Source organism: Coffea arabica, chromosome 4e (assembly GCF_036785885.1).
Source record: "Coffea arabica cultivar ET-39 chromosome 4e, Coffea Arabica ET-39 HiFi, whole genome shotgun sequence".
Classification (NCBI taxonomy): Eukaryota; Viridiplantae; Streptophyta; class Magnoliopsida; order Gentianales; family Rubiaceae; genus Coffea; species Coffea arabica.
The window spans coordinates 48,272,205-48,294,918 of NC_092317.1; the positions used below are offsets into that span (position 1 = coordinate 48,272,205).

Sequence of the window (22,714 nt, forward strand, 5' to 3'; positions counted from 1 at the left end):
ACTTCCTGAAATTGAGTCCAGATGCCAAATATAAGTATATGTTAACAATTAAAATAATATTTGGCATGAAAAAAGGAAAAAATTAACAATAAAATTGCTAACAATTAACACCCTATCATTTGAAAAAAAGGGCCTCATGTACGTTCGGGTTGTGACCTTTAATTCATGCATATATTTGTATTGTTTGTGCGGATTTGTTAGATTGTAGTGTTCAAGTATTTCTCAAGATAATTTCTAACAAATTTGTGAAATTTAGTTGGTATTTGAGTTAGATGAAAGAGGAGTAGCCATGATATTCATCCCTTAATTAAGCAGTGACGGACTCAGGACTCTAAACTTAGGAGAGTCAATTTGTCGTAATAGTAAAGTTTAAAATTATAGCAATAGTAGGTCTGTGCACCTATTAGTTCCTACCACAAAAAGCCTCTTTAGGCTCCTCTCCCCTCTAATTTAGGATAAATAGGTTATACAATAGTTATCGTCTAAAAATAAAATAAAATTGGGTTTTGGCAGCCTACTTGTTCACGGCCTGACGTCGGCAAAACAGTCTTCATCTCTGGTTGCTCTCTCAGTGCATCTTCTCCTGTCCCTCTTAGCCTCTGTTCTTGGAGAAAACACATTCATCTCTTTGCAAGTTGACTTCCTCTCAGTCTTGTGTGTGCGTGCTAATGGAATACTCCAACTTATCCTTCTTTTTTATTGAATGATGAGATGGGGTGGGGGGGGGGGGCGGCGGTATGTGATGACCAATTCTCATCAATTTGGTTCAATTTATGGCCAATAAAATAAAAATAATTTTAAAATCAAGCCTTGAAAACCAATTGAGAACAAGACCTTAATGTGTTGATTCATCGTTGGCCGAGTCTATCTAACTGTTTCAAAAATAATAACAATAATAAAAAAATTACAGACTGTTAGTCCATGTAAGTTCACAGGTAGCCAACTTTTATGTAGCTAGATTATTCGTATTTATTTATATATTTATTTGATGACAGTATATATGGTAAGCAGTCACAACACAAGCTCGACTCCAAGCGGGAAGAAAATGGCCCAAGCATCCAAGCTTATGGCTTCCTCTCACAGTGGTGTTCATTTCATCTCCGGCTTGAACCATCAACGTCGCCCCTCCTTAGCTGATCTCCCCAAATCCTCCCTGAAACCAGTCAAATCAAACTCCAAAATCAGCCCTTACACAGTACTGGAAAACAGCTCAGCCACCTTCCGCCGTTGTTCGGTTGTTAAACATATAAAATTCCTTGGCAGAGGCTGCTCCAACTTACCTATCCGAGACCCGCATTTTTCAGCCTCAGCGAAGTCATTAGAGCGAGGCGAAGGAGGACAACCCGTTCCTTCTTCTTGGATTGAAGCAATTTTTCCTGAACAAGCTCGGCCTTACGCCTACCTAGTCCGCTTGGACAAGCCAGCTGGGACGTTTTTATTTGCATGGCCATGTATGTGGTCGCTTGCATTCACGGCGAATGCCGGCACGCTTCCTGATCTGAAGATGTTAGCATTCTTTTTCTTGGTCTCTTTCATGTCAAGAAATATTGCATGCAACATCAACGATTACTTTGATAAGGATTTCGATTCGCAGGTGATGATTTCTTTTCATTTGATTACTTGACTCTATTTTATTTGTTTGTACTTTGTTTTGTTCTTTTTTTTTTTTTTGGGTTGGGATATGTGTAAAGTTGACGTTGTCAAACGAATCAAGGGCCATAAGGCATCTTTTTTTTTAGCATAAGTAGAAGGGTTCTAAGTTCTAACTGAGGATCTCTCATTTTCGCAAAGCACAATTCATGTTTCAAATCTACGCACTTCAGCTCGTCTAGATCTAAATCGTTCAATTGAAAATTTCTTTCAAGCTTTTCTTTTTTTTTTTATTCAATTCAAAATTGATAGCCTAAATATGGGTTACCTTGAACGTTTTTAATCATGTGCCTTACACGACACTTCAATTAGATGGGGAGTTATGACTGGGATCTGTAAAAGATAAGGGAATTTTCATTAATTAATAAAGATAACAGTTCATTTATTTATTATTAATTTTTCTTAATGTAATATTTGGGGTAATAAGTTGGGTAAGAAAAAAGGATAATTTCAAAAATCTCCCCTAAGGTTTCTGACGATTTTACTGAGTTCCCTTGAGATTTTTAATATTACACTTATATTCTTTGATGATAGACAATGACTATAATAACCTTCATAATTTTTTAAAAGATAAGCCATTGATAAAAAAAGGGAAATGATAACAAAAAAAAGGGAAATGAAAAAAAAAATAATTCTTCTTGACCAAGCCATATATTGTGGCCAAACCGTTTCAACTATGATCATTAAATTGTAACCTTCTATTACTCAGATATGCTAATCAAGGTAGATGTCTCCTTCTTTATCGTCAACCTGCCATCACCATCTCCACCACCCTTCTCAAAGTGTCTCTTGAATTCCCAATCTCCTAAATGCTAATCCTAAACTTGTAACTCTTTTCTATTTTGCTACCCTATTCATTACAACATTGGTAATTCTATCCATGAATTGAAATAGAATGAAAATCTAAAAGTTTCAAACAAAAAACCCATTAAAAGTGGAAATCTAAAATTTTCACATAGAAAACCCATGAAAAGCCTTTATCTCTCTAATCCTATTGTCATGCTATTGTTGTTGTTGATGATCAAAGCAATCATCACTGCCAACAACCCAATTGTTCATGTCATTGAGTATAAAAAAGCTACTGGATTACGGGAAAGTATAATTTGATAGACTGTACTAAAATTACTACCCCAAACTTGCACTTTGTGGATGTTTTACTTGGTTTCTCTTAATAGACATCAAACTTGTTCTCAACAAAATCGTGTCAATTTAGAGGAAAAAATGTGGGCTAATTTAGGATAACCAACCCAAATGTTGAGAGTAGAGGTTAGAAGAATTTTGGTGACTGAGAACTTGGCTGTTTGAGTGGGAAAAAGGTAAGGATTGTGAGTTTTATTACTAACGGTTTGGTTGGCAATATATGAAAGAAACCTATAGAGAGATAAAGATTATGAAGGTAAGAATTACGACGGTGGATTTTGGCATCCAAAACAAAGAGTTTGTTTAGAAGAAGAAAATGTGATAAGAGTTTGAAAACTTAGGTGGATGTAGAAAACCATGTGGCTGAAAAACATCAAGACATTGGCTAAGCAATAAAACTCAAAATTTTGGTAGTATACAAGTGTATTCTTGACTTTTAAAAATTTTGAATGATTATTCATATTAAAGAAATTTAGATGAGGGCAATTTTGGGCATTCATATACTTTTTTGGTCTTACATCATCAAGGTGAAATCCAAACCTATGTTCTAGGGGAGGTATGTGTAATTTTCAGGTTTCTGAAAGTATTCCTAAGAAAAAATATTAAACCTAGTCCACCATGGTGGATGCAAGTGGTATACATTTTTCACTAGAATTAAATATCCTTGTCTTCTGACTACATCAATCTCGAAGTGCAGGGGCAACTAATGCTAGGGTTGGACAAAATTATCCGCTAACTCGAAAACCAATCATATCCGATCTGATCCGATCCGATCCAAAAATTAGAATACCCGATTTGTATTATTTGATCGAATCAAAAGAAGGTCGGGTACCTGTTAAAATGCGAAGCAAGTTAGAATCACATAATTAAAAATCCGAGGGTACCCGATACCCCCGCATATAAATATATATTTTTTATTTAATTTTTATATATAATACTACAAAATAATAATTTAGAGATAAATAAGTAATTTCATTGAACAAATTGTATTATAAATATGAGAAACTATAGTTTATTATAGAAAAGATTTTAATTAATGTGGAACATATATTTCAAATTTTTATTGATTTTGAATTCTTTTAATTTTTTTCTTTATATTGTATTCTCTTCACATGCTTGTTTCTTGGTGGGAGACTTTTTTTGAGACAAAAATCTTTATTAAATCTTAAATAAATGTACAAAATATAAAATTAAATTAGTATAAATCACTTTTTAAAAAAATTAAATGATAAGTGGAGCGGAACGGGTACCCATTGACCCGACCCTATCTCAGCGGATACCTTATAATCGAGTACTCACTGATATGTGGGGCCGGTAAGAATCAGAAAATAATTAACCCGCAAGATATGAGTCGGATCAGCCAAATGGTGGATGAGTACTCGACCTGCGCCCACCCCTAGCTAATGCACCATCGAGGAATTAAACTTAGACAAATTCAGAACTTAAGTCAGCACTTGGCACTATTTGGTTAATATATATATATATTTTTTTTGGTTAATAGATTAGTCAATAAAGTTAGAAGCACAAAAGAAAAAGGAGTAATGGCTGTTTATCCTTAACTTTATTGTAAAGGATATTTAATTTCAATATTTTCCCTTTGGTCATTGCCCAAGGGAGACCCCTTGCCTAGGCATGCCAATGACCCACTAAATTTATCACTGCTTGTACCAAAATTCAGACTTTGATGGTTTCGGACCAAAAAAAAAAATTCAGAATCGGACCCTCATGGATTTAGATACTTAATGAGTACATATGAGTATTTCTTAATATGCAATTAAAAGTTAAATTTAATAACTATAAAGACAAACGTAACAAAAATACAGTCCAATTACCATTGCCAAACAACACAATCACCATCCAAGATTGTTGAGTGCAATAATTATAATCCACACCTTCACAATCTAAATTCACACCCTTCTAATCGAGTTGACCAAAAAGTCCATAGCATTTATGGGACTTGGTAGATACTTTTTCAATAAAAAAAAAAAACTAACCTTTTCTTTGTGAAAATAGATGCTGCTAATTTGGATTTAAATTTTACATCATTATGAATGGTCTTAAAATTTCTGACATTTTTTTATTCACTTTGATGGCATTTATTTGTTTTCCTCTCTTATTTGGTGGAGAGAATGCTTTTATCTCTTTTTTATCATGCAAGAGGAGATGCGAGATTTTTCTTAATTGTGTTAATGAAATATTTTTACCTTTTTGGCACGTTGCATTTCAAAGTTGATTGAAGTATAATTTTAGAAAACACTAGAGGATCAATAATTAGGATGATGGTATCAAACAATTTCAATTAATTAAAATTTATAATTAATTTTTTAAACATATCTTGTTATATGAAAGACAAGTTTTTATATTGAAAATTTTTTTTAATCAAACTCCTATGGACTTTATTGTCATCTTAATGTTAGGGGTGCAGATTTAGACTGAAGAGATATGGATTTAGTCCCACCCTTATTATAAACTCAAAGCATGAACTATTGTCAAATAACTGTATTTGCTTTTAACTTTTTATTTATATTTAACATTTAAGTTTGCATGTGTTTAAACCTCCTCCAAAGTTTCTCATATATAGATATAGGTTTAAAAAAGGATATAGGTTTGATTAGGATTTTGATTTGGATATATATTTGAGCATGGATCACATAAAATAGACCAGATCCGAACTCATGATTCTCTCACAAGGTTTAGTGAAAAATTGTATCATGGCCAAGGTTTTATAGTGAAAACACTTTGTAAGCCTTTTAAATACCTTACATTTATTAACTTTGTCGCCCCCTCCCCAAAAGAAACATAGAGCTGAGTAAGGGGTGTAGTTATTTGTATTTTGTAATATGATAAAGACTAGTATTTGTTCCACCAGGTTGAGCGAACCAAAGGAAGGCCGCTTGCCTCTGGCGCAATAGCGGGATTTCAAGCACTTCTTTTCCTTGCCATTCAATTGCTACTCGGTTATGGTGTTCTTTTCGCAGTAAACAAACTAAGGTTTGTGCCACCTTTGCTTTGCTCTCCTATCCTAGTCACATTAATTTGTGGATGTGGATGTACAATCATAGATCACAAACATCCTCAATATATAATGTGAATTTACCGAAGCTCTAAAGGTTAAATGAATTGAACTAAGATCAGGTGAGGCTCAAAAATAGTAGACTTTGAAAGTTTTTGATAGACACAGATAGCTCAAAAACTTCAAATAAAAAAGGGAATATGGAGGCTTTTAGGCATTCAAAGGAGTGCAAAATCACCTCATAACATTTAACTCAGAAGCTAATTACTGCTTTGCTTTGCCAAATGTTCACTCGACATCGAACTTGCGTTCATCTAAGCTGTCATGAATTCTCCAACTAAGTCCAGTTGAGTTTATCTTCTAAATAATATATTCTTTTCAAACTGTGAAAAACAATTGTTAATACGTTCAATGAGTCTCATTCAAATTTTAATTTCAGTACAATGAACTCGTAAACACAAATTTTGCTTAATTCATTTTTCATTCTTCATGCTTAATAAGCCTCCTTATTACTTGCACATTTCTATTAACATTCTCAATTGAACCATTCGTCAAGTTCATAGGATATTTGCAGGTATCAACTTATAAATGTGCAAATCGCCACCTTCAGCAATAACAGCTGTCTAATACTTATCGTGTTAGGTTAATTATATTTGCAACCACACCCTAATCAGGTTTGATATTTGGACTACTAAATAACCTCTCCATATATGAGAGGAATTCGACAAAGTTTTTCTCATATCTTTATCTTTTGTGTTTAGATGGGGAAAAAACATAAACTGGGCTGTGCTGTGAATAACCATAGCAAATGGAATGTGTCTGAACCTTATTGAGTTAATAATTATATCCTTTTCCAAATTTAGTATTTCATAAGTCAGAATTTTAGTTTGTTGTTGCTAAAATACTAAATCGAAGTGTACACGATGCTTCTCTAAGTATTTAAGTCTTTTTTTTTTCCTTCATTTATTTATTTTCAGTTTGGTGATGCATCTTCAAATTTTAGTTTTAAATTTGTCTCTTTTATTTATATGCAGCCGTCTATTATGGGTTTCATCTTTGCCGTGGATCTTTACTTACCCGCTCATGAAGAGAATAACATATTGGGTATGATATCTATAATCTATGGCTCCTACACTTTTGCTGCCTTGTAATCCTGTACACTTTTATTATCTTAAGTTCTAGTTATATGTGATAGTTCACATATAATTTGTGTACATTATAGTATACAACTATTAAATTTTTCACATTAATTTGTATATAAAACACATATTTATATAAGTAATTACCCTGGCCTAGAGCCTACTAAAATCCAAACTCAGTTCACAATTAAATTAAGTCTAATATTTAGGTCCAAACTTTGTTCATCCTAACAATACATAAAGCTCAATTCGGGTCAAACAGGCTGAACTTGAGTCAACCCCATGCCATTGACAATCCTAATTGCATGATGAATGAAAGACATATAGTAGCATAGATAGATGAAATAAAAATAAAATTATGAAAATTGAAAAGACTTAAAGTAGAAAATGAATGAGAAATATATTGACAATTGACAAACCTAATATATATGTAATGTTCAAGAAAAATGAAAAGACTTCTATATATAAAGGATGGAAAGAACTTTCCGAGTGAAAAACTTTGTAAAAAAAAGAATTAGGTACAAAATGCAAGTAAAAGATTAATATGTAAATAAAGATAATGAAAAATACAAACATTTATAGTTTGAAAGGAAGAAAAAAATTTGATAAGAGAAATTTTTAATAGCTAAATAAAAGTTACGAAAATTAAACATAGTCATAGTAAAACTATGAGGAAAAAAATTGATGAGAGAATTTTGTTATATAAATGAAATTCATGAAACTTAAAAGTGCTCAGTCTAAAAGGAAGGAAGTTTTTTAGGAGAGAAAAACTTAATATCCAAATAAATAAAAAAATGAAAAGACTTGTGGTATTGAGAGAGAGAGAGACCAAAATTTGATAAGTAAAAAATTTCATGTCTAAGTAAAGAATTGATAAATTTCAAATAGTGATAGAATAAATTCTAGGAAAACAATTTGATGAGAAAAAAAAGTTAATATATACATAAAAATTGAAAATAAAATAAAATATTTGCCCTATAAGAGAGAGGAAAAATTTTTATAGCTAAAAATAGAAAAAATATATAAATAATTAATAAAAATAAAAAGGTTCTTAATATTTATGGAAGCAAAAGAAGTTGAGGTTATTCGAAGGGTAGGATTGTCCAAACATTTTAACAGTCAAAATGGAATATTCTTCTCTGTGGAAAGCGCAAATTATTAGGATTTCGGGGGGCAAAGTGCAAGTAAGTCCAACCTTCATGGGAGCATTTTGTAATTAACTCTTTATCATATACTATTCCCATGACTTTCTAACCTCATCCCGATGAACTTTTGTCATACTTAGCCTTAATTCCAACATGCAAGTCTAAATTCATACTTAGCCTCATTTCCAACATGCAAATATTTTGCTGCAGCCTCAAGCCTACCTGGGTCTGACGATCAGTTGGGGCGCAGCATACTCATGGGCTGCTGTTAAAGGAAGTCTTGATCCTACTATTGTCTTCCCACTCGTCCTTGCCTTCTTCTTTTGGACTCTGGGATTTGATACAATATATGCACATCAGGTAGAGGGATTCTTCTTCTAATTTGGTATTCTATCCATTTACGAACTATGAGAAGAAAAATTAACGTGGAACTTTTTTCTGCTTTCGCTAACCAAATAAGAGGGATTCTCCAACATGATTGCTGCAGGACAAAGAAGATGATGTGAAGGTGGGCATCAAGTCTACAGCTTTGCTATTTGGTGATTCAACAAAACTATGGATTTCTGGTTTTGCAGCGGCATCCATTGCTAGTCTTGCTCTAACGGGATTTAATGCTAATATTGGTATTTACTTCTACTTATTCTGTCTTTACCCGAGAATTCTTTAATATAACCGTTCTTCAAATTTATAACTATAATTAATATTTCAAGAAAACTCTCTATAAGCATAATTACCTAGATTAGCTCAAATGACACCTGTTTCTTTTTTGTTTTGTTTGTTTTTTTTTGGGAGATTCTGATTGATGGATCAATAAAGCGAAGCAATGGATGTAACCCTGACTTGTTTATGCACATGGTGTTCATTCTCGCCGTCGTTTGCCTAAACTACTTGTACAATACAAAAACTAGCCTTAAACATCTCTCCCTGTTTTCACAAGCTATTTTTGTCTCTGAGAATTCCACTATTTCCTGCATAATACATATTATAATTGCTAACCTTGATGTTATTAGATCACAGATGGTATCCCAAAGACAACATTAGATAGAATTACTCGAATTCTCCATTTTTCTTCATTCATATTTTTCTGTTCCATTTCCCTATTTAATTTCAAGTGTGGCAGGATGGCCATTCTATGGATTGTTGGCCGCTGCTTCTGGTCATCTTGCTTGGCAAATTTGGGATGTTGACTTATCAAATCCTGCTGATTGCTCCAGAAAGTGAGTATTTATGTCATGAAAATAAAGTTCGAATTCTCTGCTTATTTGTTTTTTGCGTAATTATTGCCCTCAGCAAATTATACTGGGCTCATCCTCCTTGGCAAAGGAATATGCATCTTCAACACATTATTCTCTCTTTCGGCTGCATAGAACATATCAACACAGTGTTGTTGTTGATAAGCAGCAACGTTAGTTTTACTAAGGTTCAAGGAGGATAAGTTTGTACTTTTGGAGGGGCAGGAAATTTAGTTGTATTAATTTCAATATCCTTTAACCTATTCTTGGTAGTGCTTATGGATTATAGACATATGCTCAAATATCCCTTGGCATGGAACATTTTGTTTTAAAAACTGGAATTCCCCAGCATATGAGAAAAAAGGTATAAGTGCTTTCCTACCATTGTATATGGAAGTGTTGGAGTTCTAGTTTGGCAGGCTTGCTGCCCATAGCATTGTACATATATAGAAGCATAATTGTTTGCATTTTTACAATTAGTGTTTCAACTATGATGCTATTATCTGACCAATGCACTCGTTTCATTCCATTAGACCAAGGCTTGTGTATTGATTTAGGTATATCATTTGATTTCCCTATTATCATATGTTAATCATAGATCTTATAATTGTTGAAATAAAAATAAACAAAGGAAATAATTACAAAATCCTTTGAACAACTCTGATTCTTCATCTAAAGTACTTTTTGGTATAAATGTATTGCTTCCAACCAAATGGAACCTTAATCATTTCCAGAAACAAGTGCTAGAGACACGCCACACTCCATCAAATGTATCTTTATAATATGTTTCTTGGCACTCTACAGATTTGTATCAAATATATGGTTTGGTGCTATTGTCTTTGGTGCGATCTTATGTGGAAGACTCTTCTCATAGAGGTACGTACAACCATCAAATACATTATTGCAATTATTCTCTGCTTTTTTTTTATCTTTTATTCACAATAACATTTTTGCTGATCGATGTGATTTATATCGAATAAAAAGATGGTTGAAAAATGTATTCAACAAATAAGGAGGAGTTTTTTTTTTCAAATAATGGTTTCCAAACGTGTTGAACTTCTTCTCTCTCTCTCTCTCTCTCTCTCTCTCTCTCTCTCTCTGTTTTTTTTTTTTTTTTTTTGGTTTGAACTTCTTTTTCTGTTGGTTTCCTTTTCACAAGGTTTATTTTATCTAACTTTTTGCACGGCAAATCTGACAATGTCTAGCCCTTAAATTTCACTAATTTTTCCTATGCACTATTTGATTTTGCGGGCAGAGAAAATACAAATTTACCATAGCACAAGGGAGATTTACAAGGTTTAATCTTACTCTAGGGACGGCAGAAGTGACAATGGCTAGCTTTTTGAATTTCACTAATTTTTTTTGTGGCACCATTTGATTTTGCAGGCAAATAACAATTGAAACTAATTAATATCGGGAGAATTGGAAATGACTAATTGGTGCCCAGTAGTCCGAGGGAGAAGGCTGGTGAAACCTCAAGTAATGCACCATAGCGTCTTTGTACCTAGAATAATTTATGGCATAATTGTTTGATATTTTTGTATATCAATTACTCTTAGCGGATTTTCTTAAGAGATTTGCTTTCCCATTATCTGATAATTTTCCGTTGACATTGTTTGCCATCAAATAAAGTCAAAGTGAGATTATTTTTTGATAGATGTTTACATTAATGTAACAAAACAAATTCACTTAAAATCCGGAGAGGGTTAGATTGGGTCGTAAGATGAGAGGGGTCATAAGTAAGAGGTCTTGAGTTTAAATCTTCTTACTTATCCAAAAATACAAAAATATCACCTAAAATTCACCTAAGGGGTTGGGGTTATACGATTTGATTTACATTACTATCCTAATAGCAGGTTAACATGAACTAGAAATTACACATCTATAATCTAATGGTATGTTAAACGTGCATTTGAAATTAAATCACTACCTTAATAGCAGGTTAAACATGCACTAGAAATTATTTGGTGAGGTTTTTTTTGTATTTATTTATTTATATGGTAGTTACTAACACAATTTAAAAATTGCTACATGAAGTGCCCCAAATAATGGAAGGAAATTAAAAGCTTACTAAGCAACATTGATCCATTTCAAAACACATACCTCGCATTGATGAATCCTATCACTACAGTCTAAAATCAATTCAATCTGCATATGTCAACCCTTGTGACAATGTGACAATACTCAAGTTGACCCAAATCACTTCAGATTCTAGATTATCACCTTATTAGTGCCAAATCTAAAGGTCTCACTCAAAATTCTCTTCGACAATCATATGGCAACCTAGTTTACGGAACCAAAATAAAGTCAATCCACAACTCAGGCCGGTCAATTCCAGGTGTAGGTTATCCATATTTCAGAATCTAGATCAGTGTGAAATGTCTTTTTTCCCAAGATTTGTTAGGTACATGAGTAAAGGATTGTATCCCACATTGATCCGGGAGATAGAAAAAGAGCGGTTAATATGTAGGTAAGGATCTAAGACCTAATAGCTTAAGCTTTTGGGTCAGAGTTGTGTTCCTAACTTACATATTGGTTCTTTAGTGGACTCTTTCGAAGTGTTTCTCCCCTATCAAATTGGTATCAGAACTTCAGGTTGTGAGACTGGATTACTCATGAGCAAGTGAATTCTTCTTGGAATTGAACCGATGAAAATTCTCTTCTTAGTAGTGGACCAAAGTGCTAAAGAGTTTGGCTCCGGTTGGACCAAGTGTGTCATCGGTTTGGCAGGGGGTCCAGTTGGTGGAAGATAGAGCCAAGAGTTGGCAGGGGTCCAGAACACAGTTTGGATGTTGAAAAAGAGTGGGTTCATGTTTGGGAGAAGAGGTGACATTGGTGATAAAGGTAGGCTTGCATTGAGTATTAAAGTGGGCTCGAAAAAAGGTTTGTAAATTTGGATTTAATGTAGGGGTTACTCATGAAGGAAAAGATTTGTTAGATTCATGAGTAAAGGGTTGTACTCTACATTGGTTCGAGAGATGGAGAAAGAACGGTTAATATGTAAGTAAGGGACTAAGACCTAATAGCTTAAGTTTTTGGATCAGAATTGGGTTCCTGATTTATATATTAAGTTTTTTGGTAGACTCTCTCGAAATGTTTCTCCTTGGGAGATAAAAGATGGTATACAAGGGTTGGGTTTGAATTCAAATTGTATTCTTATATAGAGATTTCCTCTCATAATAAAGAAGGGATTTCTCTCTGTGGACGTAGGCTCAATAGTAGAGTCGAATCATGTTAAATATTGTGTGTCATTTATCTTTCATGCTTGTAGTTTGTTTACCATTACATTGTTGTGCACTTGATATCTCAATAGTTGTTTATTCTGCGCCTGAATCCTAACAAGTGGTATCATAGTTTGGTTGCGAGACTGGACTGCTCACAAGCACTTAGATCCCAACAAACTGAATGGTTGGATCAAGAGATTTGTTGTTCATGGTTAGATCTTGGTTAACTATTGAAATTAAGTGGGTTGGTGGTTGTTACCAATTGAACAATTTAATGAGTGATATCCTTATTTTCAATGGGTTGACAAAAAGTATTGATGGTAAAGGATGGGTACGCGAAAAGTATGAAGATATTTAATGGTGAATCTAGTCAGGTGATTTAAGGGTCAAGAAAAGGTGGAGTCCAATGTTGATTTTGGACATGAATTGGTGGAGACTTTCTCACACCTCTAACGGTTGATATTTCATCCCGGTGAATTTTAGATTTTGGTTATATTCTTTTGGTGGTGTGACACGTGTCCCAAAGAAACAAAGAGATCTAATTTCCATGCGCTAGAAGACTTTGACAATTACGTATTTTTCATTTTAGGTGGAGTCTTGAAAATCACACATGACGAGACAGTCCTGAGGATGGGAAGAAGTATGGTAATTTTACCATTTGGTTGCCTAAATGGTTAGAGTTAGATCTCACAGAAGGAGATTCCCGATTGAAAGTGGTAGTGAGAAGAAATCCTGCAAAAGGAGATGGTGAATCGAGACACCTTCTCGCAAGTCAACTGGAGGTTGGACTCGGGGTAACTACACATGTTCATTTGCCGATTGAATCAATTTAGTGTCAAGACTGTATTGATTCAGGTGTATAGTTCGGTACCATATTATTTGGTAGTTGAAAACAAATAGTTGATGAAAGAAATTTTCGCCAAGGTAGAGATTTGTTAGGAAATTAGTTTAATTTCTTTTATATAGGTTTCTTGTTTTATATGGAAGTAACTAATTTTCTAATTAGTTTTAGTTACTTGAAATAATAGTCAAGAAATATTCTATTTAGTTTAGAATTAGAAGTTATTTCCTATTTTGTACAAGTTTAGAAATTAGAATTGGTTTTCTATTGTTATTTAGGTTTTGGCCTTATAATGTTCCCTATAAATAGATAGATTGGCATACTACACAGGTGACACACAAAGGCACACTAAAGGTGACATGTAACCTTATACATGGGGTAGTGAGAGAGGATTCTTGGGAAATGAGAAATAGTATACAAGAGTTAAGTTTGGGTTCAAGTTATATTCTTGTATAGGATTTTCCTCTCATAATAAAGAACGGGTTTCTCTCCATGGACGTAAGCTCAATGGTGGAACCAAACCACATTAAATATTGTATGTCATTTATCTTTCATGTTTGTGGTTTGTTTACCATTAAATTATTGTGCACTTGATATCTCAATAGTTGTTTATTCTGCACCTGGATCCTAACAAGATTAAGTCAAGATTCAGTCCTACACCTACAGCAATTGTACCAGTTTTTCATGGGCCTACCTAACCCATCCTTGGAAGAAAATTGAATGCCTTCTTTGCTCTCACCAGGATTCAGTAGTTCACTATTCCTTTAAACAAAGGTACTAATCAAAAATAAAGATTGAAATTTCATCCAATCCTTAAAATATAAATCTGACGCCCGGGCATCCATGCAAAAGAAACTAGGTCTATCTCTTAGAAACTCAAGTTCTAGTACACTTATAAATAAATTCCATGAATAGGTCCTATTGGAACTAGGGATGGCAACGGGGCGGGGTTGGGGCGGGGGACCCCTCCCCCGTCCCCCGCCCCGTTGCCTATTAGTTCCCCCCGTCCCCCGCCTCCCGCTCCCCCCGCCCCGCCCCGCCCCGCCCCGCCTTGCCCCGCTTCCCCCGCGGGGGCACCCGCGGGGTTAATAAAATTTATATATAATAAGGGTAACAACTCTTGAGATTGCTGCATAGGGAGATTAATCTAAAGAATAAAAAAAAATTCTCCTATCAAGTTTGGGACTCAATTTGACCACAAAACTAAAATCACTACTCAGGCGAACTGAAATGAACCTCCTATCTGGTTGGTGGCATCTGGAGGATTAATTGAAACCCAAAGAAGAGATATGATTATGGCTACGAGTCCTGACCAAACAAAAACAATAGTAGGCGTCCTTCCTCTTCTGCCCATGAGCCCCTTGGCAAAAGGGTACAGATGTGCTAGAACCCAGAAACTGAAGAAAACTCCCCCTAACAGGCGGCTCCATTGAGGTATAACACTATATATTGTCCGGCTAATTCCAACTGCTATTGCAATGAAGTTGACCATCATAATCGTTATCGGCGGAATCATGAGAGACGTCCACTTAACAATGTAGAGATCTGCAAACTCATCCTCCTCGTCATCACCAGCTGACTTTGAAGTTAAAGTGAAGGAAATTTCATATCCGGCAATCACTTTTAGTAGTCCCTGGAGCACGGCAGCCAAGTGGGCACTAGTCCCTCCAATCAACCAAAATTGTTCATTCCTCCACCAGTCCTGTAACTCAATGCCCGACCATTTAATCTCTAAAATAGCTAGCATGGAGAGTGTGAGAGTAATCTCAAGAGTTGTAACTAATTAACTTACATATAATATAAAGTCATTTATATATATATATATATATATATATATATATATATATATATATATATATATATATATATATTTTTTTTATTTTTTTTTTTTTTTTTTTGCGGGTGGCGGGGCGGGGGATGGGGCGGGGGAGTATACCCCCGCCCCCCGCCCCGTTTCTAAGCGGGGGGAAAAAATTCCCCCCCGCCCCCGCCCCACCCCCCGCCCCAACCCTCGCCCCGTGAGCCCCCCGCGGGGCGGGCACCCGCGGGCACCCGCCCCCATTGCCATCCCTAATTGGAACCTCGTTCCACTACACTTATGTTCTACGTAAATAGACACACACATTCCACCAGCAAATAAGAACATGAGGAGTCAGGAGAATAAATAAGCATGAGAGAATCAATAACAAGCCACCTGGTCCAATTCATGATATTACAAAATAAATTCTATTCAGCCAAATATTTACTAAAATTCCATTCACAGGTCCTTAACATCACTATTAATGACTTAAACCCCTAAATCTTGGAGGCTTGTAATTGTCTAGCGGTGAGTGGCTCTGCAATTTCCCTTAAGTGATACCACAAAGAGTTTCCATGGGTCAAATTGCTTGAAGTACTTAAAAACAAATCCCTTTTCTCCCTCTTTTGCTTTATCTTGCTACACAAAACAGCTCATTCAACTCAACCCATCCCTAGATTCCTTCTTTGGAAGCCTTAGTCAGATATTTCCAGGGCACACCATTGAGACCTTCAAGCTATAGCTTTAATAAATGTCAGAACACTACTATTCATATGTAGTATCCATTTTATCAGGTCGAAAAACTTTATCTCCATTTTGATATTATTTTCTTTAACTAAAGAAGAATAGAATTAAGCTTGTTTCAAATGAGGAATTATGAGAAACTAACTAGTACAAAGCAAGCAAAATTCCAACCCATAGGATGGTAATATGTAAGTTCATAGGGCAACAAACAAGCAAAGTAGCTAAGGATATAAAATTCAAATATTAATAAGCAACAAAACCAACCAGAGCTTTGAGCTACCTAAAGTGATCATACCATCTGCTCACTCCCCAACTTAAACTCTCCCTAGACGACTCTTAGCTCTCACTTCTTCTATATTACAATAGACAAAGGCACTTGTCAAAAAATAAATCTGAGGTCTTATCTAATATCTAGACCTTGAAGAGATCAATCCACAACTAGACATCCATGCAAAAGACATTAGTTGAGTGTCCTAGAACGTCAGGCACAGGCACACTTATTAGTTAATAGAAGTGACTTCTCAAGTTTACATGCTATCAAACCATTGCAATGACCTTCGGTTTCTGAAAGCTGAATGAGGAAAACTATTATTCGAGCTCATTATAATACATGCAGCCTACAGTTGCAACCAAATTATGTCTACTTAATAAGACTGTATCTACTGCAAAACATGTACAATAACTCATTAAATTATTAAAGTGATTATTAAATTAATTAAATAATTCACCTTATAATATAAATTTTATAACTGGTGCAATATTTAGATATAAAATCACTATATTATGTGTTTTTATTAATTAAAATTTTCAAAATTCGTGAGGCTTAAGCCTAATTTCTCGGGGCCTTCGCCTTGTCTAGTAAGATGAAAAACGCCTCTCCCAGCGTCTCAATATTTGAAAACATTACACAAAGAACCGATTCAAATGGAAGACCTTTCCGACTTGTTAATTTCATTCTTATGTTTGGCATGAATCTTTTGAATTGGAAAAACCTTTTTCCATAGAAAATTTGGTTCGACTTTTTTCTTGGAAACCCCGTTACTCATTTAGGAGGTGGACCATCATTTAATTATAGAAGAACTATTGTTTAATTTGTATCTGTCGTACAAGTCATATGTGACTCAAAACAAAAATTTTCTAAAAAAATATCCTCTGTTTCTTCACTTGAATTTTGGGGCTAGACTAAAATTTTTACAATGATTCCATTTTTACTCACAGGGACGATAGAATCTTCAAGAAAGATAACCAATACATACTTGCTAGTATTAATTATCTATTGGCATGATTTTGAGTAATCGTTATCCAAGAAAGATTTTTTGAAGCCACATCATGCTGGCTTTTAATACGGATTTGGTTTCTCAGAGCGGTAAAAGTAACACTAGAAGAGAATGAGTGCCGTCTAATGCCAGCAACGTTCCCAACTAGTTTCCGATGAAAACAACCTTGGAAATCGATGGATCGAAGAGTTGAGCAACCCAGATTAGTCAAGAGAACCCGCCACGAGGCTTATTGAAGGCAGCGTCCGATGTGAACCAAAGAAGTTCAAGCATCAATCTTCTGAGGAATTTATTCCCAATTCGAGCCCTAGATTAGAAAAAGGGGGAAGGCCGTCACATCCCATCTCCCTTTCCTCCTATATTGCCCTAGTCAGGAAAGTCATTCGCATAAGCCCTCAAGGAGAAACCAAGTAAGAATGATTTTTATGATGGTTCTGAAGAGGACATGGAAGCTGCTGATGAAAGTCTGGAGGAAGAAGAGGATCTAGCAAAGGAGGCAGAAATTGCAGCCTCGAATTTCCCTAGAGTGAAGCCCAGGAAGGAGGAGATCTCTGATTTTTGGAAACCTTGGAGGAAGAGCCTGGTGGTCAAAATGCTAGGATGGAAAGTCAATTACGAGTTCTAGAAACGAAGTTGAGAGAGATATGGAGCCTAGATCAGCATTTTGAGATAATAGATCTGGAAAATGGTTGCTTCCTCTCCAAGTTCTTGAAGAAAGAGGACTATCATAAGGTTTTGGAGAGAGGACCATGGATGTTCCAGGGGAACTATGTAACCGTAAGCAAATGGAAGCCAGATTTTCGACCAGCAGAAACAAACATAAAGACTACTCTAGCTTGGGTCAGGTTGCCGGGGTTACCGATTGAATATTATGTTGAAGATTTCCTTATGAAAATTGGTAATGTGTTGGGGCAAGGCAGTCAAAGTGGACTGCCAGACGTTGGAGGTAGCTAGAGACAAATATGCAAGGATTTGTGTGGAAGTGGATCTGAAAAAACTACTAATACCTTTCATCTGGGTGAATAAAGATTTACAAGCTATAGAATATAAAGGCTTGGATGAGATCTGCTTCGATTGTAGCCACCATGGTCATATTGCTGCCGCCTACCACATGAATTCCTATGTGGGCGGTGTGAAGGGAACAGAGAAGGGCCCTGAGGCTGGGGGAGATCACCGGAAGGAGGTGTGGGCGGTGCCAGAGGCCAGACCATACGGGCCTTGGATGCTTGCGAAACAGAGAAAAAGAAAGGTAGATTGTAAGACACAAAGTACCCGAGCCCAAGACAGGGGTAGGCCAAAATCGTACCATGTTTCTGGGCCTATCAGGGATGCACAAGAAACGGAAATGGAAAATGATGCACCATGAAATGGATGATATTCTGGACGACGTCATCAAACAGCATCAAGCCAACCGCGAAAATGGGAAAGTGGGGAATGCTGAGTCGGGAGATGAAGATATTATTGATGTTCTGCTTCGACTGCAGGAAAGTGGCAACTTCCAAGTTCCAATCACAACTAGAAACATCAAAGCTCTCCTTCTAGTAAGTATAATGAATAGATCATCATCTTTTGCTTATGTAACTCCGTTTTTGGCTAAGTTCGAAGCACTTGTTAAATTATCTGCTCCAGGATATTTTCAATGCCGGAACTGATAATTCATCAGTAATAGTCCAGTGGGCCATGTCAGAATTGATGAGGCAACCAAACCTAATGGCAAAGGCACAAGACGAAGTAAGACAAATCTGTGAGGGAAAAAGGACAATCGAGAAGGCCGATATGGAAAAGTTGAAGTACCTCAAAATGGTCATACATGAAACTTTAAGGCTTCACCCACCTACTCCTATAATCCCAAGATTAAGCATGGAAAATCTAGTGGCCAGTGGATATACAATACCCGACAATACCCAAATAATAGTTAATGCTTGGGCAATTGGGAGAGACCCTGAATACTGGGATGATGCTGAGAACTTTAAACCAGAGCGGTTCGATCATAAATCAATTGATTACTTTGGATCTCAACATGGATATTTCCTGTTCGGGTTAGGAAGGAGAATGTGCCCCGGGATAACATTTGGTCTAGCCAATATGGAGCTTCCATTAGCCCATTTGCTTTACCATTTTGACTGGAAGTTACCTGATGGAATGGAGCCGGCTGATCTAGACATGGAAGAATCCGAGAGATTAACCGTTCAAAGGAAAAATAATTTATTCTTGATTGCAACACCATATGGTCCTTCCAGTGACCGATGACACTAATCAGTACCAACAATAAGCTGCAGTCTCGAAGGAGTACTAGGTTTCTAAATGTTGTACCTTGCTGACCAACCTTATCGAGAAAAATGATTCAGATGGATAAGCTACTTAGTGGGTACTTTTTATTTTAATTTTTAAAATAAAAGAATGATGGGGCTTAAGAAATGATGAGAGAGAAAGGAAAATTGAGAAGTAAAGAGAGATAAGGAAAATTTGAACTCAGAACCTCCTCGGTATCAAAATTCAAAACTCCTTTAAAAGTTATTTTGTTTGTCCAAATTGCTTGGAGATTTGTGTAGGATTTTCCAATAACTCAATATTAGATATTTGAATACAATTATAAGATAAAATGCTTATCATTCTTCAAAGATTAAACAAGAGATTGAGAGATGCACAAGAAGCTTGGTTGACACATTGTGATGTGTGTCTGACATAGGTGACTTCGTCTCTCTCCAAGTTCTATATGATAGGGTAAACTGGTCTAACAAAATGATGCTATTGTTGAGAGAGACCTAACCTTTTATAACTATGGTAGGACCTCTCATTTAAATAATCCTAATATGAATTACAGGTTCTATACTTTACTATCACATCAAATATATGACTAAGATATGACTAGGCCCCATATGTAGTGGATCATGCTATTAGAGAGTTTTATTGGTTTTCATTTAACCCATTTTAACAAAACAAATATAATCAGTGGAAACCCAAATCTGAAAATAATTCTAACAATTTGTTCCAATGTTATTGCTAAAGATCAAAATCACCTCTACTATGCATTTGAGGGTGGTTGTAAACATCTACTGGAATATGATAAATTTAAGGGTAAATTACATATAAATCCACATGTGATTTTATACAATGCCAGATGATCCTTTTAAGGTTTCAAAATAACTATATAACTTTCCTGTAGTTTATGTAAAGTAACAAATAAACGAAATGTACCATTGGTTACTTTGATTGAACTAGAAGAGCTTCAAAAGTACATGTGATGGAATTATAATATCTATTTAATCCCTATGATCACCCCCTGTAATTTTCGTTTTTATCCACATAATCTTCCTATTTTTAATACATGATGGTTAGGTCATTGTTCGATTTAGTATTTAAGTAAGGGTAGTACTGATATTTCAATGAACGAAGTTACATAGGCTATTTTTCATCAAATTTTCACTCTTCTTGAAACTATATGAGCATAAAATGGATATTTTGAAACATTAGAGAAGACATGTGCCAATAGGTAAAACTATAGGGAGTTATGTGTAATTTACACAAAACCACAATTGCATTACAGCTTGAACATTGAACACAAAACGACTGCAGAGTCACCAAACAAGCTAAAACTTGTAGCTAATTGACTTCCAACTGGCACATTAATAAATAGACCAAAGCAGTTTTTTTATAACATTTTTTAAAGTATAATTCGAGATCTCTTAATTACACTATCTCTTCTTTTTTTCGTACCATCCAACCTATCTATTCCCCATCAAGGCAGTTCTTACTGCAATAGGTAAATTGATCGAGAAATATCTAAGATTATGATGGATTTGAAATTCATTCGACAAAAATATCTAAATTGATGTCTATTTTCATCATTTAGATTAAAAAATGTGGTTTATTAGTCCCTTTTAATAGTTTTTTCAATTATACAACAGTTTAATAATTTAACTAACAAACAATAACAACATATCACTCAAACAGTTTACCTAAACTAAAAAGAATGAAGAGCTACTATCCATAAAATAAGAAGCTTAATATTATCTTATATTGACAAAATTTTATTAGCTTCACTTATTGTTATTATTACTGTCCTCATTATTATGATTCAATCTAAAATGAAATAAATAAAAAATACTAGTATATAAAAATAAACAATAATCCAACAAGAATAAAAAAAATTTTAACCAAAATAAACAAAAGAAAGTTTCTTTTTCTTTTTGCTTGATCACTTAAATACATTTGTATACTCAAGATGATAAATTTTATTGATAAAAAGAACAAAAAAGATTAAAAAAAGGTATGCCATATTTTGTTTGTTCATCTTTTTATGGCACAAAATATAAAAATACCTATTTGTTTTATCTTATAGTCATCCCTTTATTGTCAAATATATCATTCACTCTACAATACTATTGGAGGTAGAATATTATATTGACAAAATTGAAATAGACTGCCGTTTATTTCTCCTTAGAATCCAATTCATGTTGGATTAAGATTTATTTTTATATATAGTCTATTAGAGTTTAAATTGAATGACAATGATGATGATGATAACAATATTAACAATAAATGAGTTACTAAAATTTGGTATGCATAAAGTAATAGTAAGCTCGGTTATTAGTAACTCTTTAATGTATCTTATGTTTTTTAATTACCTTTAATTTCTTTAATTCCTTTTTTTATAAACTAATATGTATATAATGAGTTAAAATTTTAGAAAAAATGCTTTGTATAACTTCTTTACTTTTTATTTAATGAAAGCTACTTTTGAATTTCAAATGGTTAAAAGATATTGAAGTGAACATTTATAGCATGAGAGTGAATTATTTACAAATTTTTAATATTTTAGATAATTAATAAATATAAAAGTATTTATGACGTATTAATAATGTCACGAGTCAATTACGGTCAATGAGTTGGAATTTTTACCTCTTATCTGAAGGTGCTAGTTCATCTATGGCTGAGGGTAGTAATCGAGCAGAATTGCGGGTAAAATCCTAGGCATAGGTTACTCGAGCTACATATGGCTGTATGGGTCTGAAATTTCTACCTCCTCGGGACAATTGCCCGATGCCGGTGAAATCGAATAATGTGGCATCTACAGTGGAGAAGTGGAAGAATGCCATAGTAGGGTTCATAGTTGGATACTCTTCCTTTTTCTGTAATACACAAATTTGTGGATTCAAGATGGAGTGAATTTGGAGGGGTGATGTACATTTGTTGAAGAATGGTGTTTATGTGTTCAACTTTAAGGATGGAGATAGCAAAATTAATTAAGGCTCTGGAGCAATCTCCATGGTCAATAGCTACTAAGATGTTGTTCCTTAAACCCTAGAGTCTGGTGATGGATTTATACAAAGAGGATTTGGCTAGGGTTCCTCTGTGGGTGACATTTCTTCATCTTAAATTGCACTATTATATGGAAGGAGGATTGAGCAAACTTGCGAGTTTTCTTGGGAAACCACTTTACACTAACAAGCAAACTGAGAGAGTTTCATATGTTAGAGTCTGTATAGGATTAGCTGCTGATACTGCTAG

At 34.8% G+C, this 22,714-nt stretch overlaps 2 protein-coding genes across 2 annotated transcripts; both read left to right on the forward strand.

Annotated features, from left to right (window-relative positions):
• The first annotated feature begins 1,042 nt into the window (after positions 1 to 1,042).
• LOC113741131 (4-hydroxybenzoate geranyltransferase 2-like) lies at positions 1,043 to 10,971 on the forward strand. The gene is made up of 8 exons (XM_027268610.2): positions 1,043 to 1,594; positions 5,660 to 5,781; positions 6,838 to 6,907; positions 8,298 to 8,447; positions 8,575 to 8,710; positions 9,208 to 9,304; positions 10,124 to 10,195; positions 10,706 to 10,971. Exons 1-7 carry the CDS (start codon positions 1,046 to 1,048, stop codon positions 10,191 to 10,193), a joined length of 1,194 nt encoding a protein of 397 aa, XP_027124411.1. The 5' UTR covers positions 1,043 to 1,045; the 3' UTR covers positions 10,194 to 10,195; positions 10,706 to 10,971.
• A 6,067-nt stretch (positions 10,972 to 17,038) lies between these two features.
• Positions 17,039 to 19,574, forward strand: LOC113741132 (premnaspirodiene oxygenase). Its single transcript, XM_027268611.2, has 2 exons — positions 17,039 to 18,744; positions 18,833 to 19,574. The coding sequence occupies exons 1-2, from the start codon at positions 18,511 to 18,513 to the stop codon at positions 19,451 to 19,453; spliced, it is 855 nt and encodes a 284-aa protein (XP_027124412.2). The 5' UTR covers positions 17,039 to 18,510; the 3' UTR covers positions 19,454 to 19,574.
• The last annotated feature ends 3,140 nt before the right edge of the window (positions 19,575 to 22,714 follow it).